Below are 17,284 nucleotides of genomic sequence, written 5' to 3' on the forward strand. Positions count from 1 at the left end.
AACGGAAAAACGTAACGTCTAAACAACATAGACTAAACAACAATGTATCTCCAGTTCATCAATCCCACAAGCACAACCACCGCCTTAAACGACAACATCCCCATTTCCAAGGTAGCTTCTTCTTCTTTGCCGCAGCAATCACTAGTAGTTGTAGACCATAACGTTGAGTTGGGTGTCGTGTCGTCGGAGCCGATGGTGCAGAGGTGGGATGGTGGTGGTGGTGGGAGAGTGGTGCCGGCTATGGACGCGGTGGTGAAGGTGTTTTGTGTACACACGGAGCCGAACTTCTCGTTGCCGTGGCAGAGGAAGAAGCAGTATAGTACGAGTAGTAGTGGTTTTGTGATTAAGGGTAGGAGGGTGTTGACCAATGCGCATTCTGTGGATCATCATACACAGGTCAAGGTCAAGAAGCGTGGCTCTGACACCAAGTACTTGGCTACTGTGTTGGCCATTGGAACCGAGTGTGACATTGGTATGCATACATTTGCCTTCTCTAGCTTGTTTTGGTTTTACTTGATTTTCGACTAACGCAATGTAATAGTAGATCAATTTTGTGACTAATGTGTAGTTGTACCAATGTTGAAGTTTGCTTGTATGTAATGTTTGTTGTTGTTGTTGTTGATGGTTAAGCAATGCTTACGGTGAGTGATGATGAGTTCTGGGAAGGGATTTCACCTGTGGAGTTTGGGACTTTGCCTGCGCTGCAAGATGCTGTGACTGTTGTGGGATATCCTATTGGAGGTGACACAATTTCTGTCACGAGTGGTGTTGTGTCACGCATGCAGATACTTTCTTATGTTCATGGTTCCACTGAGCTTCTCGGAATGCAGGTAACAGTTATCTACTGTCTATTACTGCCTAGGAAGTAACTGAGATTTGAGTACTGAAGTGTTTTGGGGTTCTTCATGTTTGATACTTTGTAGATAGATGCTGCAATAAACTCTGGAAACTCTGGTGGGCCGGCGTTTAATGATAAGGGGAAATGTGTGGGGATTGCATTTCAGTCTCTCAAACATGAAGATGTGGAAAATATAGGCTATGTCATACCAATACCAGTTATTATGCACTTCATTTTGGATTATGAGAAGAATGGGGCGTATACAGGTTTGTTAACTGTTACTAGCTTAATGTTTACTGCTTACTTCTTCTTGTCCTAACAGTAAATTTTATTTGTATATGCAGTAGTGAAAGACTCATCTCATTTTTGCTTTGTTTCTTATTGTCATTTGTTGTATTGCAGGGTTCCCAATTATTGGAATTGAGTGGCAAAAGATGGAAAATCCTGATCTGCGCATGTCAATGGGGATGACACCTGATCAAAAGGGTGTTCGAATCAGAAGAATGGAGCCTACATCGCCGGAATCTCTTCTTCTGAAACCATCTGATGTTATTCTTAGCTTTGATGGGGTTAACATTGCTAATGATGGCACAGGTAAACTTTTATGTTCCCTTTTCAAGTCACCTTTGCACTCCTGTGTTTTCTGGAAGATGCTTTACATTTATCATCTGAAGTGTCATAAGCTTTCTGAGTTTCAATGTTAACAGTATTATTGGTATCGATTTTCTAGTTTCATTCAGGCATGGAGAGCGCATAGGTTTCAGTTACCTTGTCTCCCAAAAGTACATTGGCGATAATGCTCTAGTCAAAGTTCTACGCAACTCCCAGACACTTGAATTCAACATAAAACTAGCAAAACACAAGGAACTGATCCCTTCACACATAGAGGGAAAACCTCCTTCCTATTATATCATTGCTGGATTTGTATTCACAGCTGTATCTGTTCCATATCTGCGTTCTGAGGTGAGTGTCTGAATTCATGCTTCTGTGCCTCCCTCCTCTGTCTCTTTCTCTATGTTGACCTATGTATTTTTGGTTTACAGTTTGGAAATCTATTTGATGTTCCGATCAAATTGTTGGACAAACATTTACATGCAATGGCAGAATCTGTTGATGAACAGCTTGTTGTTGTTTCTCAGGTTTCTCTCTTCCCCTCTCTCCCTCCCATTCTGTCTATTATGCTTTTCCATCATATTACAAGTACTATTTACTCTGCTTTCATGGCTCAAGCTCACTCGATATTGCTATAGGTACTTGTTGCTGACATTAATATTGGTTACGAAGACATCGTGAACAATCAGGTACTTCCTTAAAAACTTGCAGATAAGCTTCATTTCCTCTCTGATTCCCATTGAGATGAAATGGCTGAATTTACATAGAATGAACTTGACAAGATTGATCTCGCATCTGTTAGGTTCTTGACTTCAATGGTAAGCCTGTAAAGAACCTGAAGAGCTTAGCCAACATGGTCGAGAATTGTAATGACGAGTACCTGAAGTTTAGCCTAGAATATAATCAGGTATGTCTCTCTCACAAAGCAATACAAGCATACATGATCTGCTTTTTACTTTGGTGTTAAATTGTATACTTCCTTCCTGTGCAGATGGTTGTTCTACAGACGAAAACTGCCAGGGCAGCAACACTAGATATCCTCACGACGCACTGCATATCTTCGTCCATGTCTGATGACCTTAAGACTAAAGAGTAAAGACAATATGTTGCGGGAAGTAAAGTCTTTGTCTGATGATCTTAAGTCTAAGATATTAGAGGAAGAACAAATGATCACTTCTGCTAATCAAGTACATCTTGTAAAAGAGCATATGTTGGAGAGTATACTATCCTTCTTGTAACAGTTTACATTAGAAAAGTTTATACAACTGAAAAAATTTAATCTACTAAAAACTCAAGTTTCAACTGGGAGATCAGCAGAATCTCCCCATCATTTTCCAGACTTGGTCTGCATGAAGCAAATAAGAGAAATGCTCATATATTGAAGTTATCTAATTCGAACTTCCTGAGATCTGCAGGTCAGGGCAATACTAAATAGATACCTATCAAGGTTACAGTTTCTAACAAGTTCAAGGTTCATCAATAACAATATTCCTCAAAACAGTGGTTCAATAGTTTGCAAAATCCCATTGAAAATTATACAATTTTTAGTGTTCATCATGATCATATCAAAGGAAACAGCTGTTTTTCTCAGAAAATATTGGATTTCAATCTACTCCGGACATCTTATGTACATAGTGAACTACTCCGGACATCTTATGTACATAGTGAAGGGCATATAGGCACTTTCAAAGATGCATACCGGTCTTTAGTCTTGTATAAGACACCCTTAACAAAGGGAACCGTTTCAAAACCGACAAGTTAAAAGTGGGCGGATGAATGAGGCTTTAACTTCTGCAGCTGAGAACTTCTTGTACCTTGTATCGCTTGATTCTTGCGAGGCATGCATCTTGATCTCTCATAAGCACCATTGTATATTCAACATTTCCAGTGAGCAAATAGGTGTTGATCACCTTGTATATACATACTGCTACAAACTTTTGGTCTAGACATTCTCGGTTTTATAGGTTTGCAATAAAGGAGCCTTGTTGCTAGATGGTGATTCCAGGCTATCAGCTCCGGAGTCGTCACCACTCTCTTCTTTAGCTTTTCCCCATAGTACTGTATAGAATCCTACAGATATAATTGCTGCTCCAAGTAGGCTGCAAAATGCAGAATGGAGACACAATGAGCACATCAAATCTTTAATCTGAAGAATGTGAAGATTATAAACTGAAATCTTAGAGGAGTGGTTAGTTTCAATAGCAAACCTTCCCAGATAAAGTGTATCACCAAGGAACGTTACGCCCATGACAACAGCAATGGCAATCGACAATGGCTTGAACATTGTCACATACACAGGTCCCTTCACACGCAAGGTCCACGTGTGAACAGAATTGTTCAACAATGAGTTTAGTAATCCCTAAACATAAGAGAAATGTCATCTTAAGACAGTGAGCAAATATATATAGGTGTAGTCTATGTATAATATAAATATCTCCAGCGCTCTGTTAGCTACTTACTGAGCACAGGATGGAGACCAATGACATATCAGGTCTCAACCTCCAAGCATTTGGATCCCTTTCTGTAATCAAACCAACAATGGCAGCTACAATGCTGACTATTACATTGTAGAAGAAGATCACAGTTAACTCATTTGGGTACTCTTTCATAATTCGTGCCTGTAGAAACATTACTAATTGGAATTAAAGCTCACATTATCGACAATAGATGAACAATACCAAGTAGGTTTTGAGTACAAGTTACCTGAACAATGTACCATAGTGTCACCAATATATACTCGGCTGTTATCAGAAGGCCTCCAATGACCCAGTCTGGGTTTGAAGCTGGTGAGTTTAGCAAAAGAGATTGTGTTTGACCAGTGAAGGAAATTTGGGGACCCTTATAGAGAGTTACCACAAATGCACCTGCAAGTGAAACTATAGTACCGATGATTTTAGCTTGGCTGCTTCTACTTTTTAAAGCTACTTCTTCCAGCCTGAAAGAAGGGAAAACAATGGAAATTAGTCATAAAAATAAATTGATTCCCCTAGACAAATGAATTATATTCGGGCGAAATTGCACACGACACGTTAACACGAGTTGATAACAAAAAAAATTGCCTAGAACTTAGAAGTGCACTAATTATTTCTCAAGTTGAGTCCTGCCTACTCTTCAGTTTTCAGCATAAAAACAAAGTAGGGATGGTACAAGAACCAACAGTATGGATTCTTTTTCATTATAATTCAGAATCAACTGTCTATGGTCCCTCACTTTTCTCAGAAAGCAAACTGTGATAATTAGGCCATTGGATTTTTATCAATTGCAGGGCATAATGGTACAAAAAAAGAGAGACAGGGCTGAAAAGATGGAAATGACCTGAAAATGATGGCAAGAATGAAAGTGAAAGCTGGCACAAGGTTGCTGATAGCAGAAGCAAGCGTGGGAGAGCTGTAGCTGATTCCTGTATACCCCATTATCTGAGATGAACTCCTAATCATCATCAAGAACACTAATTTAATCAAAAACTAAAAACACAAAACATAGTTGATAAAGTAGTCTGAGGTGGACGTAGGTAACCCGTTCTGATATCATGATAAAGTAGTATGAGATTCACATCCAAAACCAATCGATAATGGTTGGAGTGACCCAAATCCTTACAAATCACAGACAAGGTGCAATTTTCCTGACGGGATTTATATCTCAACAATATTCAATCCATCAAATTTGACATATATAAGAGTTGGTTTAAATGAGGATCTTGTACCCAATTAGCCCAAGAAGAAGAATTTTGCTCATGATGGAAAAGTTAAGAGGAGGAAGCCTCCTTGATCTACAAAGCAAAACAGAGATATGCATGTCAACAAAGCTGAAGTTAAATTGGAGCTGTTAGATATGAAAGACAAAGATACAGACCTGTGGGAGATGAAGGGAGCTGGAAGAAGAGCAAGAGCAGCTATGGAGTAAGAGTAGACAACAAAGACATGGTAGCTCATTCCTCTGTTGGTTGCAGCTTTGAACAGTGTGTTCAAACCCACGTTGGTGCTCTCCATAGTCACCATGGCTGTGAATGGCAGCACATCTCTGTAACAAGACCTTCCTGCCATGTCTCTCTCTATCTTCCTCTCCTTCTCTCTCTATCTCAAACACACTCAAAGACAACACTGGTCAGTCACAAACAGAGGAACAATGGTAAAGTTTAAATGGGGTTTCTGAGATCACAAGGAAGCATTATAATGGCTTTAAGCAACTGTAGCTTAGCTAGGTGGTGAGGGGATAGCTTGACAACGACGGGAAGTTAATGTGGTAAGATGATTGGACTATTGGGTTTTGTTACTTTCTTTTTCTGCTAAAAGTTTATAAATGCAAAAAAAAGTCTCTGTATATTTGCTCATTAATTGGGTGTTTATGTTGTATTAGACTTTCCTGATTATGTGTTATTATCGGAGTCCTAACTCCTACGTCATAATATCATATTGTAAGAGTAAGTGTGAAAAGGATCTATGATAGAATAAGTTAAGATGTCAATCTCCATTATATGGGGCTAAGTTGCATTATAATATAACATGGTTGCTTCAAATAATGCATGGTGTGCCATTTGTTAATTGGATTTATGATTATGTACTCCGTTCAAGAACCAATAGTACATGATCAACTGATTTTAGGGAGTGCTATGATCTATCTCAATTACATAGATAATGAAAATCTGAGGACAATTTTTTCAGTGTTTATATTAGTTTTTCAGTTTTTATAAGAGGTTTTTCTGATGGTTTTTATCCGTCATTAAATGTTGATTTTGTTATTTATTTTACTTATAAGAGGCTATACCGACGAAATGTTAGTCGGATATTTATTATGTATTTATGAGAACCTACCGGCAAGTTTTTGTCGTAAAATAAAATGTCTTGGTAAAAAATTCTACCTGCAACTTGTTCCTCGACAGAGGTGCATCTCAAACTTTACATATATACGAATTTTAATGGTTCTAAATTTCTGACCAAAAAATAAATAAATTTTAGTGCTAAATATTCAAGAAATTAGGTCTCACAAGGTCACAACACTTCCTTTGGAACTCACATAACAAAATCTCAAAAGAAAAATCTGCAGATTTTCCTCATAAAATGTGTGTTATAGAAGCAATTGACACAGTTCTAGCCAAATTCAAGTCCGCCCAAAAACACATTTTCTTTTCGTTTGAAATTCCCCAACTGCAAAGTCTATAGGTGGGCTTTGATTTTGCTAGATATCAGTAATGCTCCAATATGTTGGGCAGATTTCTTTATCCCTATTACCAGCAGATATGATGGCAATGGTATTCAAGCCCTTCAGTCTGAGCACGTAACTACACTTTGTTCTGCCATGAAACCAATTAAGAAAAAATGCATTTTAGAAGAAATCCATAAAGTAAAGAAGTGAAAAAAGAGGGGAAAAAAAGAATGCACAAGGTAAAGAAGTAGAAAAAAAAAGGGAAAACTAAGATTGCATAGACTGAGAATCGAACCTAGGTTGGACTGATATCAGCAATTATACAAAACCATGCCTGCAAATGCACACGTTAACAATTTTATTTTAACAATGAACCCAACCAAGCTCTTACCTGGCTCTGCGCCTGCAAGTGTTGATATACAAGTTGTATCTGTAGATCGGTTTGGACTTGCTGCTTTCTGGTAAGGAAGATTTTGGCCTTAAGTTTATGTTTTGGATGTGATTTGTTCATGAAAATAAACTTACATCATGCTACTGAATCAAATCTAGTAAGCTAATATTCATTTGTACACTTAAAAGTTGTTGTAAAACGAAAGTGAAAAGATTGAGAAAAGAGAGAAACAACCAAGAGAATAAGAGAATGTGTTGTATCTTATTGAGTATAAAACTATCTCTTATATAGTGATGAAATCAGTATGTAAATTACAAAAATATCTCTAATAAGCTAATTACAAGAATGTCCACTAACTAATAAATATTTACAACAAAAGTCACATACTTTCAGCTTTGTAGGTTTCCAATAATGGTGCCTCACAACTATGTGACTCTCTCAAGCTATCAAAGCCATATTCTTGATCCATCTTTTCTTCTTCCTTTGTCTTTCCCCATATCACCCCATAAAATCCTATGGATATCATTACAGCTCCAATAATACTGCACATTTTAGTATCAACATTAGTTGCAGCTTCTTTTCATCTTATAAAGTTGATTAGACTCATGGAAAAAGAAGTAATAAGTTAATAACACTAGGGAGGGAGCAAGCAAGACCTGCCGAGAAAGAGATCATCGCCGAGGAATATTACACTGGATGCAGCAGCAATGACAATTGACAAGGGCTTGAAGATTGATACATACACAGGACCTTTCAAGTTTAGGCTCCATGTCTTAACAACGGTGCTCAAGGCTGAACTAAAGATCCCCTAGAATCCACAATTAATTCCACATTACTGTTAGCTAGTAGTATCGGTAATGTGTATAATAGGCCTCAATCGGATTAGCTTCTTACCGAGTATATAATGGCAGCCAACGCTACCCCAGGCCTTAGTCTCCAGGCACTTAAGTTTGTTTCAGCTATTAGTACACAAAATGGTGCTGATACAATTGTTCCAAACAAGTTGTATAACAGTGCCAAAACTAGCTCAGCCGGGTATGTCTTCATAATATGTGTCTGCAACAACCCATGTTACAGAGTTCATGACCAATATGCCCGGAACCAGATTGAGATCATATAAGGCTTACAACATTTTACCTGGTTTTCTACTTTGGTTCATGTAGTTCTACTTTTATAATCAGAGGTCTTGAAGTCTAGTTACACTTGCTCTCAACTTCAAATTGATCATATTGATAGACATGAACCTCAGTAGTGTCTCATCGAACATTCTTACCTTCATGTGATGGATGAGTCATATGACACTGAAGTTGGTTGCTTAGCTCAAGTGCTCAACTAAACTACAAGACCTTGATTGCCAAAATTTCAAGGACTAAACATGTCACTAAACCAAAAGTTAATGTATTACTAAGCTTGTGGAAATTACCTGAAGTATAGACCAGGTAGAGAACAGAAGGTACCCAACAGTAAGTAATAGGCCACCTTTTACCCAATCCTTTTCTGATGCAGTGGATAGAACTATTGGGCCCCTATAGAGAACCACCACCAGAGCACCTGATATTGACACTAAAGTACCAATGACTTTGGCTTGTGTGCTAGTGCTTCTCATACTCAGCATTTCCATTCTATTGGGGCATCCACAAGAAAATGCACACCCAAAGAAAAACAAGAATCAATGCCCAAAATATCTCTGTCTTAATCAATGAAAGAATACAATACTAGGTAATTTAGCAGCTCTCTGGTGCAGGTTGATTCTGTGCTCCAGGTCCACAAAACTTAGGATATTATCAAGTGATATTAACCTGAAGATGATGGCAAGTATGAAAGTAAAAGCCGGCGTGAGGTTGCTGATAGCTGAAGCAAGAGTTGGTGAACTGTAATCTATACCTTTATATGCACATATATTTGCCATAAACCTGCTTCATCAAACATGAAACATATGTAATCAGTCACTTTTCACAGTTAGAAGACCAGGGTACTCGGCTTCGTGTTCAAGTAATAATTTTGATACCCAATGAATCCAAGGATGAAAGCTTTCACTATAAGAGAGAGCTCAAATGGAGGAAGCCTTGTTCTGCTGGATATCAGATATGTAAAAAGAGTTTAGAATTATAGATTGGGGTGTATATGTCACGCTGCAGGCCTGCAGTGAAAACTTAAGAGAGTAAATTACATGGATTAGTACCTGGGAAATACGAAAGGAAGAGGGAGAAGAAGAACAGTGGCAAAGGCATAAGAGTAGACAATGAAGACATAGTTACTCATCCCTCTTGAGGTTGCTGACTTGAACAAGATGTTTAAGCCAACGTTGGTGCTCTCCACTGTAACCATGGCTACAAAGGGCAACACATCTCTGTAACAAGACCTCCCTGCCATTCTCTTTCTCTTTCTCTCTCTTTCTCAGTTCTCACTCCCCCCTCTCTCTCTCAATGATTTCTCGATGAAGTATTCTTCTTTGGTAAATTTCGTATAGAGCTGTTCCTTAATTATCAGGAGACTTTTCTTAGCATTTTAATAGATGGTTGGTGGACCAACATATCTTGCTTTCTTAAGGTTCCTACCTAAGCCAACTATTTCTTTGAGGCTTACCTCTACGGCTCTCTGTGGCTTGGACTTTTGTCAAGGAAAATTTGGAGCTTAATGAGCCAAATATCTTAGCAACTTGCTAGAGACAGAGAAGGGGAATTTCAGTTCATTACATAATTTAAATGATGGACATTTTTGCCTTCCTGATCAGTCTTCAAGCAGCCAGTATTCATCTATGTAGATGATGTTACATACTTTCAACTTTGTAGGTTTCCAAAAATGGTGCATTACCACTATGTAACCCTCTCAAGTTATCAAAGTCATAGTCTTGATCTCTCATTTCTTCTTCCTTTGCTTGTCCCCATATTACACCATAAAACCCTATGGATATCATTACAGCACCAACAACACTGCAAATTTAGGTGTCAACATTAGTTGCAGCTTCTTTCCTGTCATAAAGTTGATTAAACTCTTGAAGAAAAAAGTAATAACACAAAGGAGAGAGTGAGCAAGACCTGCCGAGAAAGAGATCATCGCTGAGGAATATGACACTGGATGCAGCAGCAATGCCAATCGACAATGGCTTGAAAATCGATACATACACAGGACCCTTCAAGTTTAGGCTCCATGTCACAACAATGGTGCTGAACGCTGTACTAAAGAACCCCTAAACTTATGGAAACACAAAAACATTCTACAGTTAATTCGACATATATTACCTTTGTGTTGGCTGTTAGTACTGTTATTATGCATGATAGTCTCAGTCAGATAATTTCTTACCGAGTATATAACTGCAATCAGCGCTATGACAGGCCGTAGTCTCCAGGCACTTAAGTTTGTTTCAGCTACTAAAAAACAAACTGGTGCTGATATAATGGTTCCAAACAAATTGTACAACAATGCCAGAACTAGCTCAACCGGGTATGTCTTCATGATATGTGTCTGTAATAACATGCTACATATATAATTTGACTAATAGGCCAGAAACCAGATTGAATTTTTTTTTTCTTTAGGACAGCAAGATTATTGTCACCTGGTTTTCTACTTTGGTTAGTGTGCTGCTGATCTTAATGACCATTAATAAGTAAATGTATTAGTTACATTTGCAACCAACTTCAGTCAGTTGAAATGATACAATACCTTTGATCACCTTAGGTTAGGTTCTGATCTTACATTCTTACCTCAAAATCACCAAGTGTGACTCAAAATTCATTTTTTTTCTTTTCGTCCCCTCATGCGATGGATATAAGAACTTCAAGTTGGTTGCACGTTTATCTAAACTACGAGACCTTGATTACCGAAATTGCAATGACTAAAAATGTCATTATGCCAAAACATGGTGTATTACTTAACTTTGTGAAATTACCTGAAGTATAGACCAGGAAGAGAACAGAAGGTACCCGACAGTGAGCAATACACCACCTTTTAGCCAATCTCTTTCTGTACCGGATAGAACTGTTGGACCCTTATAGAGAATCACTACAAGAGCACCTGACATTGACACTAAAGTACCAAAGAGTTTTGCTTGAGTGTTGGTGCTTCTCAAACTCAGCTTTTCCATCCTAATGTTTGAGGCATCCACAAATTCATACCCCAATTACATTAATAGTTGTTTTACAAAAGGAGAAACGAAATATTTTGATTCTATGCATAGAAATATCTGTCTTAATCAATCAGAGAATTAAAAAGTAAGCTAACTTAACAGCTCTGGTCTATTAGTTGGCGGCATTCACTAAACCAGATAGGAAATATTTTGATTCTATGGTCTAGGTTCACAACAATTAGGAGAAAAATAAGTGATATTAACCTGAAGATGACAGCAAGCATGAATGTAAAAGCCGGAGCAAGGTTGCTCATGGCGGAAGCAAGAGTCGGTGAACTGTAATCTATACCTTTATATGCACATAAATTTGCCACAAACCTGCTTCATCAAACATAAATATGCAGTCACTTTTAACAGTAAGAATAACAGGATACTTGGCTTCATGTTCAAGTAATAATTTTGTACCCGATCAGTCCAAGGAGGAAAGTTTTACAGAGGAGAGAGAAGTTCAATGGAGGAAGCCTTGTTCTGCTGCACAACAGATATATATGTAAAGAAGAATTTAGAATCGCATGCCATATATGTCAGGCTGCAGTGTAAAATTAAGACAGAGATATATATAGATTAGTACCTGGAAAAAATGAAAGGAAGAGGGAGGAGAAGAAGAGTGGCAAATGCATAAGAGTAGACTATGAAGACATAGTAACTCAACCCTTTTGATGTTGCTGACTTGAATAAGATGTTTAAACCAACGTTGGTGCTCTCCACTGTAACCATGGCTGTAAAGGGCAACACATCTCTGTAACAAGACCTTCCTGCCATCTCTCTCTCTCTCTCTCTCTCAATGATGTTTTGTTTTGATGGAGTTTCTTAAGGAGTTCTTCCTTATTAGGAAGTATTTTAATACGTAGTTGACTAGTTGGTGAACCAATATACGTCGGTCGCCACACACAAACAAAAAAAAAAAGAAGAAAAAAAGCGAATTGGGCTTTTAACGAGCTAGGCGGAGAAGTGACGCGTCTAGGAGGTCTGGGCCGTAATGGGCCTAGACGGGTTGGAGGCTGGACCATTTAAAAACATATAAAACGACGAATAGTTTCTCGTCGTCTTCATCTCATCTCCTCGGACACCAGGTGATTTTAGGGTTTAGGGCTTACGCTCAATAAAGCTTCGTATCGATTCACTCCAATTCAACACAAGGGCACTCACAAGCGCAACAGAAACAAAATATTCTCAAGTGCAGCAGAAGATGGAGATCATCACCATGGAAAAGGACACCGGAATAAGCAGCTAGCAGCAATGGCAATTGAGTGAATTGACAATGGCTTGAAGCTTGATATATAGAAAGGACCCTTCAAGTGCAGGCCTCCAGGATAAAGTACGTGACCAAAGACATGAGAATCTCATTATTACTAGAACAAGTTAATCATATCAGATTCAGAGAGAGATAAGATCTCCCAGATCCATTCGGACACTGATAATACAAGTTTAATATAAATACGAGCATTCCCTTCTTCAAAATCTCATTCATTCGATTCTCCATATCGCTCATCCTTCGATCACATTTGAATTTTCATTCTGCTTACAAAGATGGTGACCCCAAGGACTGTGGTTGGTGTGGTAGGAAACGTCATATCTGCGTTTCTATTCCTCTCCCCAATGTAAGCCTCTCCCTATATTCTCTTAATTGTTTTTGAAGAATATATAAAGCATATATGAACTTATGTGATTATCTAACTTGCATGTTTGATGTAAAATATACCTTTTTCTTTTTGGCAGCCCTACGTTCATAAAAATATGTAAAAAGAAAATGTTGAATCATTCGATCCAAAGATTTACCTTGCAACAGTGTTGAACTGTCTGTTTTAGTGTTACAAGTTTCTTCCCAAATATAACCAATATTTTTATTTGATTTATTTCTTTTTTCTTCTTTTTTTTCTTTTGGTTTTTACTGTAATAGCCCGGTGTTTCCATATGAGAGTGAGTTTATTAAGGGGCAGATTAGGCAGTTCACATTTTGGTGAATTTCCTAACCTCCTGGCTTTATTGTAGTAAAGATTATGGAATGCCGTTTGTTAATCAAAACAGCATTCTGGTAGTCACCATTAACGGAGCTGGGCTACTAATAGTGCTGATATATCTTGGCATATTCATTTTTTATGCTCCTCCAAAACGACGGGTACGTACGTATATATTACTCACTTACACAATTGACAATCTAGTTGCATGTATTTATTTTGAAAATTAATATTTCACATTTTCACTTTCACTCTTGCAGAGGAGGGTTTTCAAATGGTTAGTACCTGAATTTGTTTACTTCGGGATTGTTGTGCTTGGAACTATGTTGGCAATACCCGAGCATAAGATGGCGATGAATAGACCTTACCGGGCTGTCGTGGTTGGTATTATATGTGATATCTACAATGTCATCATGTATAGCTCTCCTCTGTTCATTGTGGTATGTCAAAGTTTTTATTGTAAATTTATTTTACCATCTCGGGTAGTATACCTCACAATTTAACTCACTGTCTTGGTTTTAACTTTTAACAGAGAAAGGTCATCAAAACTAAGAGTGTGAAGTACATGCCGCCATTCACTATCGTATTGGCCAACTTCATGAATAGTTGTTGCTGGACTGCATACGCTCTTCTTGGGAAAGTTGACTACTTCATATTGGTGATTATTTCTCTCTTAGTGATCAATTTTGATGATGTGGTGATTGAACTTATTAACTAACGTGTGTGTATCTAATTACTGATGCAGATTAGCAAAGGTCTTGGTTCATTCTTTGGACTAGTTTAACTGATAGTCTATGGGATTTTTTCGTTATGCTGCACACCAAATGATGAAGACGCTGCAAGCAAGCCTACTAATGAAGTGCAACAACAGAAGCTAAAGAGGTCATGACCAATATGCCCGGAACCAGATTGAGATCATATAAGGGTTACAACATTTTACCTGGTTTTCTACTTTGGTTCATGGAGTTCTACTTTTGATTATCATCAGAGGTCTTTAAGTCTAGTTACAGGTTACACTTGTCAACTTCAACTTCAAATCGATCAAATTTATAGACATGATCTGGGATGAACCTCAGTAGTGTGTCATCGAACATTCTTACCTTCATGTGATGGATATGAGTCATATGTCAAACTGCAGTTGGTCGCTTAGCTTAATTAAACTACAAGACCATGATTGCCAAAATTGCAAGGACTAAACATGCATGTCACTAAACCAAGTTGGTGAACTGTAATCTAAACCTTTATATGCACATAAATTTGCCATAAACCTGCTTCATCAAACATATGTAACCAACCACTTTTCACAGTTAGAAGAACATGGTACTTTAAGTGTGGAGTTTCTTAAGGAGTTCTTCCTTATAAGAAGACTTTTTCTTCAGGAAGTATTTTAATACGTAGTCGGTGAACCAATATACGTCGTTAGGCACCTGCAAAACTGCGTTGCTGCTCTCGGTCGCCATTTCACACACACACACACAAAATAAGCGAATTGGGCTTTTAGCGAGCTAGCGGAGAAGTGACGCGTCTAGGCGGTCTGGGCCGTCGTGGGCCTAGACGGGCTGGAGGCTGTAACATGAAAAAGCGACGAATGGGCTCTCGTCGTCTTCTCTCATCTCTCTCAGGTGATTTTAGGGTTTAGGGAAAGGTACCTGTATTCATGGTTATGCGCAATCATGCTTCGGCTATACATGATGAGTCACAAGCGCAACAGCAACAACATTTCCTCAAGTGCAGCAGAAGATGGAGATCACCACCAAGGAAAAGGACACCGGAATAAGCAGCAGCAATGGCAATCGACAATGGCATGAAGCTTGATATATATAGACAGGACCCGTCAAGTGCAGGCCTCGTATGTGAGCTAGAATCAAATGCTCCCAACACAATAATAAAGCTTCATAAAATCACTAGGCTGAAAAAAAAAAACTTAAGCTATTGGGGAACGAATCAACAATATATATCAGACATAGAATAAACAGATAGTATTGTCACTAATACAGTAATACCTTACTGAGTTGATAATGGGAAGCAATATTGCAATAACAGGTCCTGCTCTCCATGGCACTCAAGTTTCTTTCAGCTAAGAAACATACTACTGGTGCAAATAGAATTGTAATTATATCTCCGTCTTTGCATTAAAGAAGGTGCATATTTCAGTTCATATAGAATTCGAAAACGATTAGCTAAATATATAGGAAACCGATCTTAACTCTGGTAAGGTGCCATGCAAATATAGCTGTTAGTTCATATCCAATAAGACTAGATTATCCACCAAGGTCCGATTAATATGCCTCCAGGATAAAGTACGTGACCAAATATAACTACAAACCTCATACACACCAAAGACATGAGAATCTCATTATTACTAGAACAAGGTAATCATATCAGACTCAGAGAGAGATAAGAGCTCCCAGATACAGTTCCATTCGGACACTGATAATACAAGTCTAATATAAATACGAGCATTCCCTTCTTCAAAATCTGATTCATTCCATTCTCCATATCTCTCATCCTTCGATCACATTTGAATTTTCATTCTGCTTACAAAGATGGTGACCCCAAGGACTGTGGTTGGTGTCGTAGGAAACGTCATATCTGCGTTTCTGTTCCTCTCCCCAATGTAAGCCTCTCCCTATATTCTCTTAATTGTTTTTGAAGAATATGAACTTATGTGATTATCTAACTTGCATGTTTGATGTAAAATATACCTTGTTCTTTTGACAGCCCTACGTTCATCAAGATATGTAAAAAGAAAGATGTGGAATCATTCGATCCAAAGATTTACCTTGCGACGGTGTTGAACTGTCTGTGTTGGTGTTACTATGGACTGCCGTTTGTTAATCCAAACAGCATTCTGGTAGTCACCATTAACGGAGCTGGGCTACTAATAGAGCTTATATATCTTGGCATATTCGTTTTTTATGCTCCTCCAAAAGGACGGGTACGTATATATTACTCGTATTTACACAATTTGACAAACTTTTCATGTATTTATTCTGAAAATTAATATTTGACTTTTACTCTTGCAGAGGACGGTTTTCAATTGGTTAGTACCTGAATTTGTTTTCTTTGTGGCTGTTGTGGTTGTAACTATGTTGACAATATCCGAGCATGAGATGGCGATGAATAGACCTTTACGGGCTGTCGTGGTTGGTATTATATGTGATATCTTCAATGTCATCATGTATGGCTCTCCGCTGTTCATTGTGGTATGTCAAAGTTTTTATTGTAAATTTATTTTACCATCGGGTAGTATACCTCACAATTTAACTCACTGTCTTGGTTTTAACTTTTAACAGAAAAAGGTCATCAAAACTAAGAGTGTGAAGTACATGCCATTCACTATCTCATTGGCCAACTTCATGAATGGTTGTTGCTGGACTGCATATGCTCTTCTTGGGAAAGTTGACTACTTCATATTGGTAACTATTTCTCTCTTAGTGATCAATATATTTTGATGATGTGGTGATTGAACTTATTAACTAACGTGTATCTAATTGCTAATGCAGATTAGCAACGGTCTTGGTGCATTTTTTGGACTAGTGCAGTTGATAGTCTATGGGATTATTTCGGGATGCTACACACCAAATGATGAAGACGATCCTAGCAAGCCAACTAATGAAGTGCAACTCTCTAGCAATGTCTAGATATCTTATCCGTCTAGCTGCTTCAAAACTTTTGGCCCTCATATTAAACAGTACTGTTTAGTTTTTAGTTTTTATCTTTTTGAGTTGAAGTTTCTGGTTTTGATCAAGTATGTATAGAACTGGTTTTATGCAGTCAAGTAATTGAGCTGCATATAGTTATTGAGAATTTCATGCTTTTTAGCGATGTTTACTTCATTCTTCTTCCAATTGAATGTTGCTTTATAATTACTCAGTTAATCACACAAGTTTCTAGCACTCCTTGAGTTCTGTCACTATCTTAAAAAAAGAAAGAAGCTTGTGACAGATTCCAGAAACCTTTATACGATGAAAAAAAATCACGATCAGCTGGCTATGAATAAGCGAGGTCAGTGAGTGTAAGCTTAGTAAATGTTGAGTTGTTGACAATCAGAATATCATCGATTCGATTAGCTAGAGTTCATTGATTCAGTAATCCGATTTGGTGGAAGAGAAAGAGAACGTTTATGTTTCTGTGATACACGTTTGGTTTCTATATATGAACTAGAACGTTGAGGGATGAACCAAAGGCTCCCCACTAGACTCGAACAAACTTGA

The 17,284-nt window shown here is 38.0% G+C and overlaps 5 protein-coding genes and 1 pseudogene across 5 annotated transcripts; 3 read left to right on the plus strand and 3 right to left on the minus strand.

Annotated features, from left to right (window-relative positions):
• The first annotated feature begins 42 nt into the window (after window positions 1-42).
• On the plus strand, window positions 43-2,634 carry LOC101315372 (protease Do-like 9-like). The gene is made up of 9 exons (XM_004306286.1): window positions 43-472; window positions 631-830; window positions 924-1,104; window positions 1,241-1,432; window positions 1,569-1,801; window positions 1,882-1,977; window positions 2,089-2,139; window positions 2,253-2,357; window positions 2,442-2,634. The coding sequence occupies exons 1-9, from the start codon at window positions 43-45 to the stop codon at window positions 2,544-2,546; spliced, it is 1,593 nt and encodes a 530-aa protein (XP_004306334.1). The 3' UTR covers window positions 2,547-2,634.
• A 331-nt stretch (window positions 2,635-2,965) lies between these two features.
• LOC101311886 (auxin-induced protein 5NG4-like) lies at window positions 2,966-5,567 on the minus strand. The gene is made up of 7 exons (XM_004304546.1): window positions 5,303-5,567; window positions 5,154-5,219; window positions 4,766-4,879; window positions 4,154-4,385; window positions 3,910-4,068; window positions 3,658-3,809; window positions 2,966-3,549 (listed from the first exon to the last, which is right to left on the minus strand). The coding sequence occupies exons 1-7, from the start codon at window positions 5,491-5,493 to the stop codon at window positions 3,393-3,395; spliced, it is 1,071 nt and encodes a 356-aa protein (XP_004304594.1). The 5' UTR covers window positions 5,494-5,567; the 3' UTR covers window positions 2,966-3,392.
• A 1,674-nt stretch (window positions 5,568-7,241) lies between these two features.
• LOC101312176 (auxin-induced protein 5NG4-like) lies at window positions 7,242-9,398 on the minus strand. Its single transcript, XM_004304547.1, has 7 exons — window positions 9,166-9,398; window positions 8,992-9,057; window positions 8,783-8,896; window positions 8,407-8,605; window positions 7,878-8,039; window positions 7,640-7,791; window positions 7,242-7,525 (listed from the first exon to the last, which is right to left on the minus strand). The coding sequence occupies exons 1-7, from the start codon at window positions 9,354-9,356 to the stop codon at window positions 7,363-7,365; spliced, it is 1,047 nt and encodes a 348-aa protein (XP_004304595.1). The 5' UTR covers window positions 9,357-9,398; the 3' UTR covers window positions 7,242-7,362.
• A 200-nt stretch (window positions 9,399-9,598) lies between these two features.
• On the minus strand, window positions 9,599-11,903 carry LOC101312465 (auxin-induced protein 5NG4-like). Its single transcript, XM_004304548.1, has 7 exons — window positions 11,681-11,903; window positions 11,515-11,580; window positions 11,314-11,427; window positions 10,873-11,068; window positions 10,287-10,448; window positions 10,022-10,173; window positions 9,599-9,916 (listed from the first exon to the last, which is right to left on the minus strand). Exons 1-7 carry the CDS (start codon window positions 11,869-11,871, stop codon window positions 9,754-9,756), a joined length of 1,044 nt encoding a protein of 347 aa, XP_004304596.1. The 5' UTR covers window positions 11,872-11,903; the 3' UTR covers window positions 9,599-9,753.
• A 736-nt stretch (window positions 11,904-12,639) lies between these two features.
• On the plus strand, window positions 12,640-13,956 carry LOC101290888 (annotated as a pseudogene).
• Window positions 13,957-15,613: 1,657 nt separating this feature from the next.
• LOC101291169 (bidirectional sugar transporter SWEET6b-like) lies at window positions 15,614-16,711 on the plus strand. Its single transcript, XM_004306287.1, has 5 exons — window positions 15,614-15,684; window positions 15,789-16,005; window positions 16,094-16,273; window positions 16,364-16,486; window positions 16,574-16,711. The coding sequence occupies exons 1-5, from the start codon at window positions 15,614-15,616 to the stop codon at window positions 16,709-16,711; spliced, it is 729 nt and encodes a 242-aa protein (XP_004306335.1).
• The last annotated feature ends 573 nt before the right edge of the window (window positions 16,712-17,284 follow it).

This window comes from Fragaria vesca, linkage group LG6, assembly GCF_000184155.1.
Source record: "Fragaria vesca subsp. vesca linkage group LG6, FraVesHawaii_1.0, whole genome shotgun sequence".
Lineage (NCBI taxonomy): Eukaryota > Viridiplantae > Streptophyta > Magnoliopsida > Rosales > Rosaceae > Fragaria > Fragaria vesca.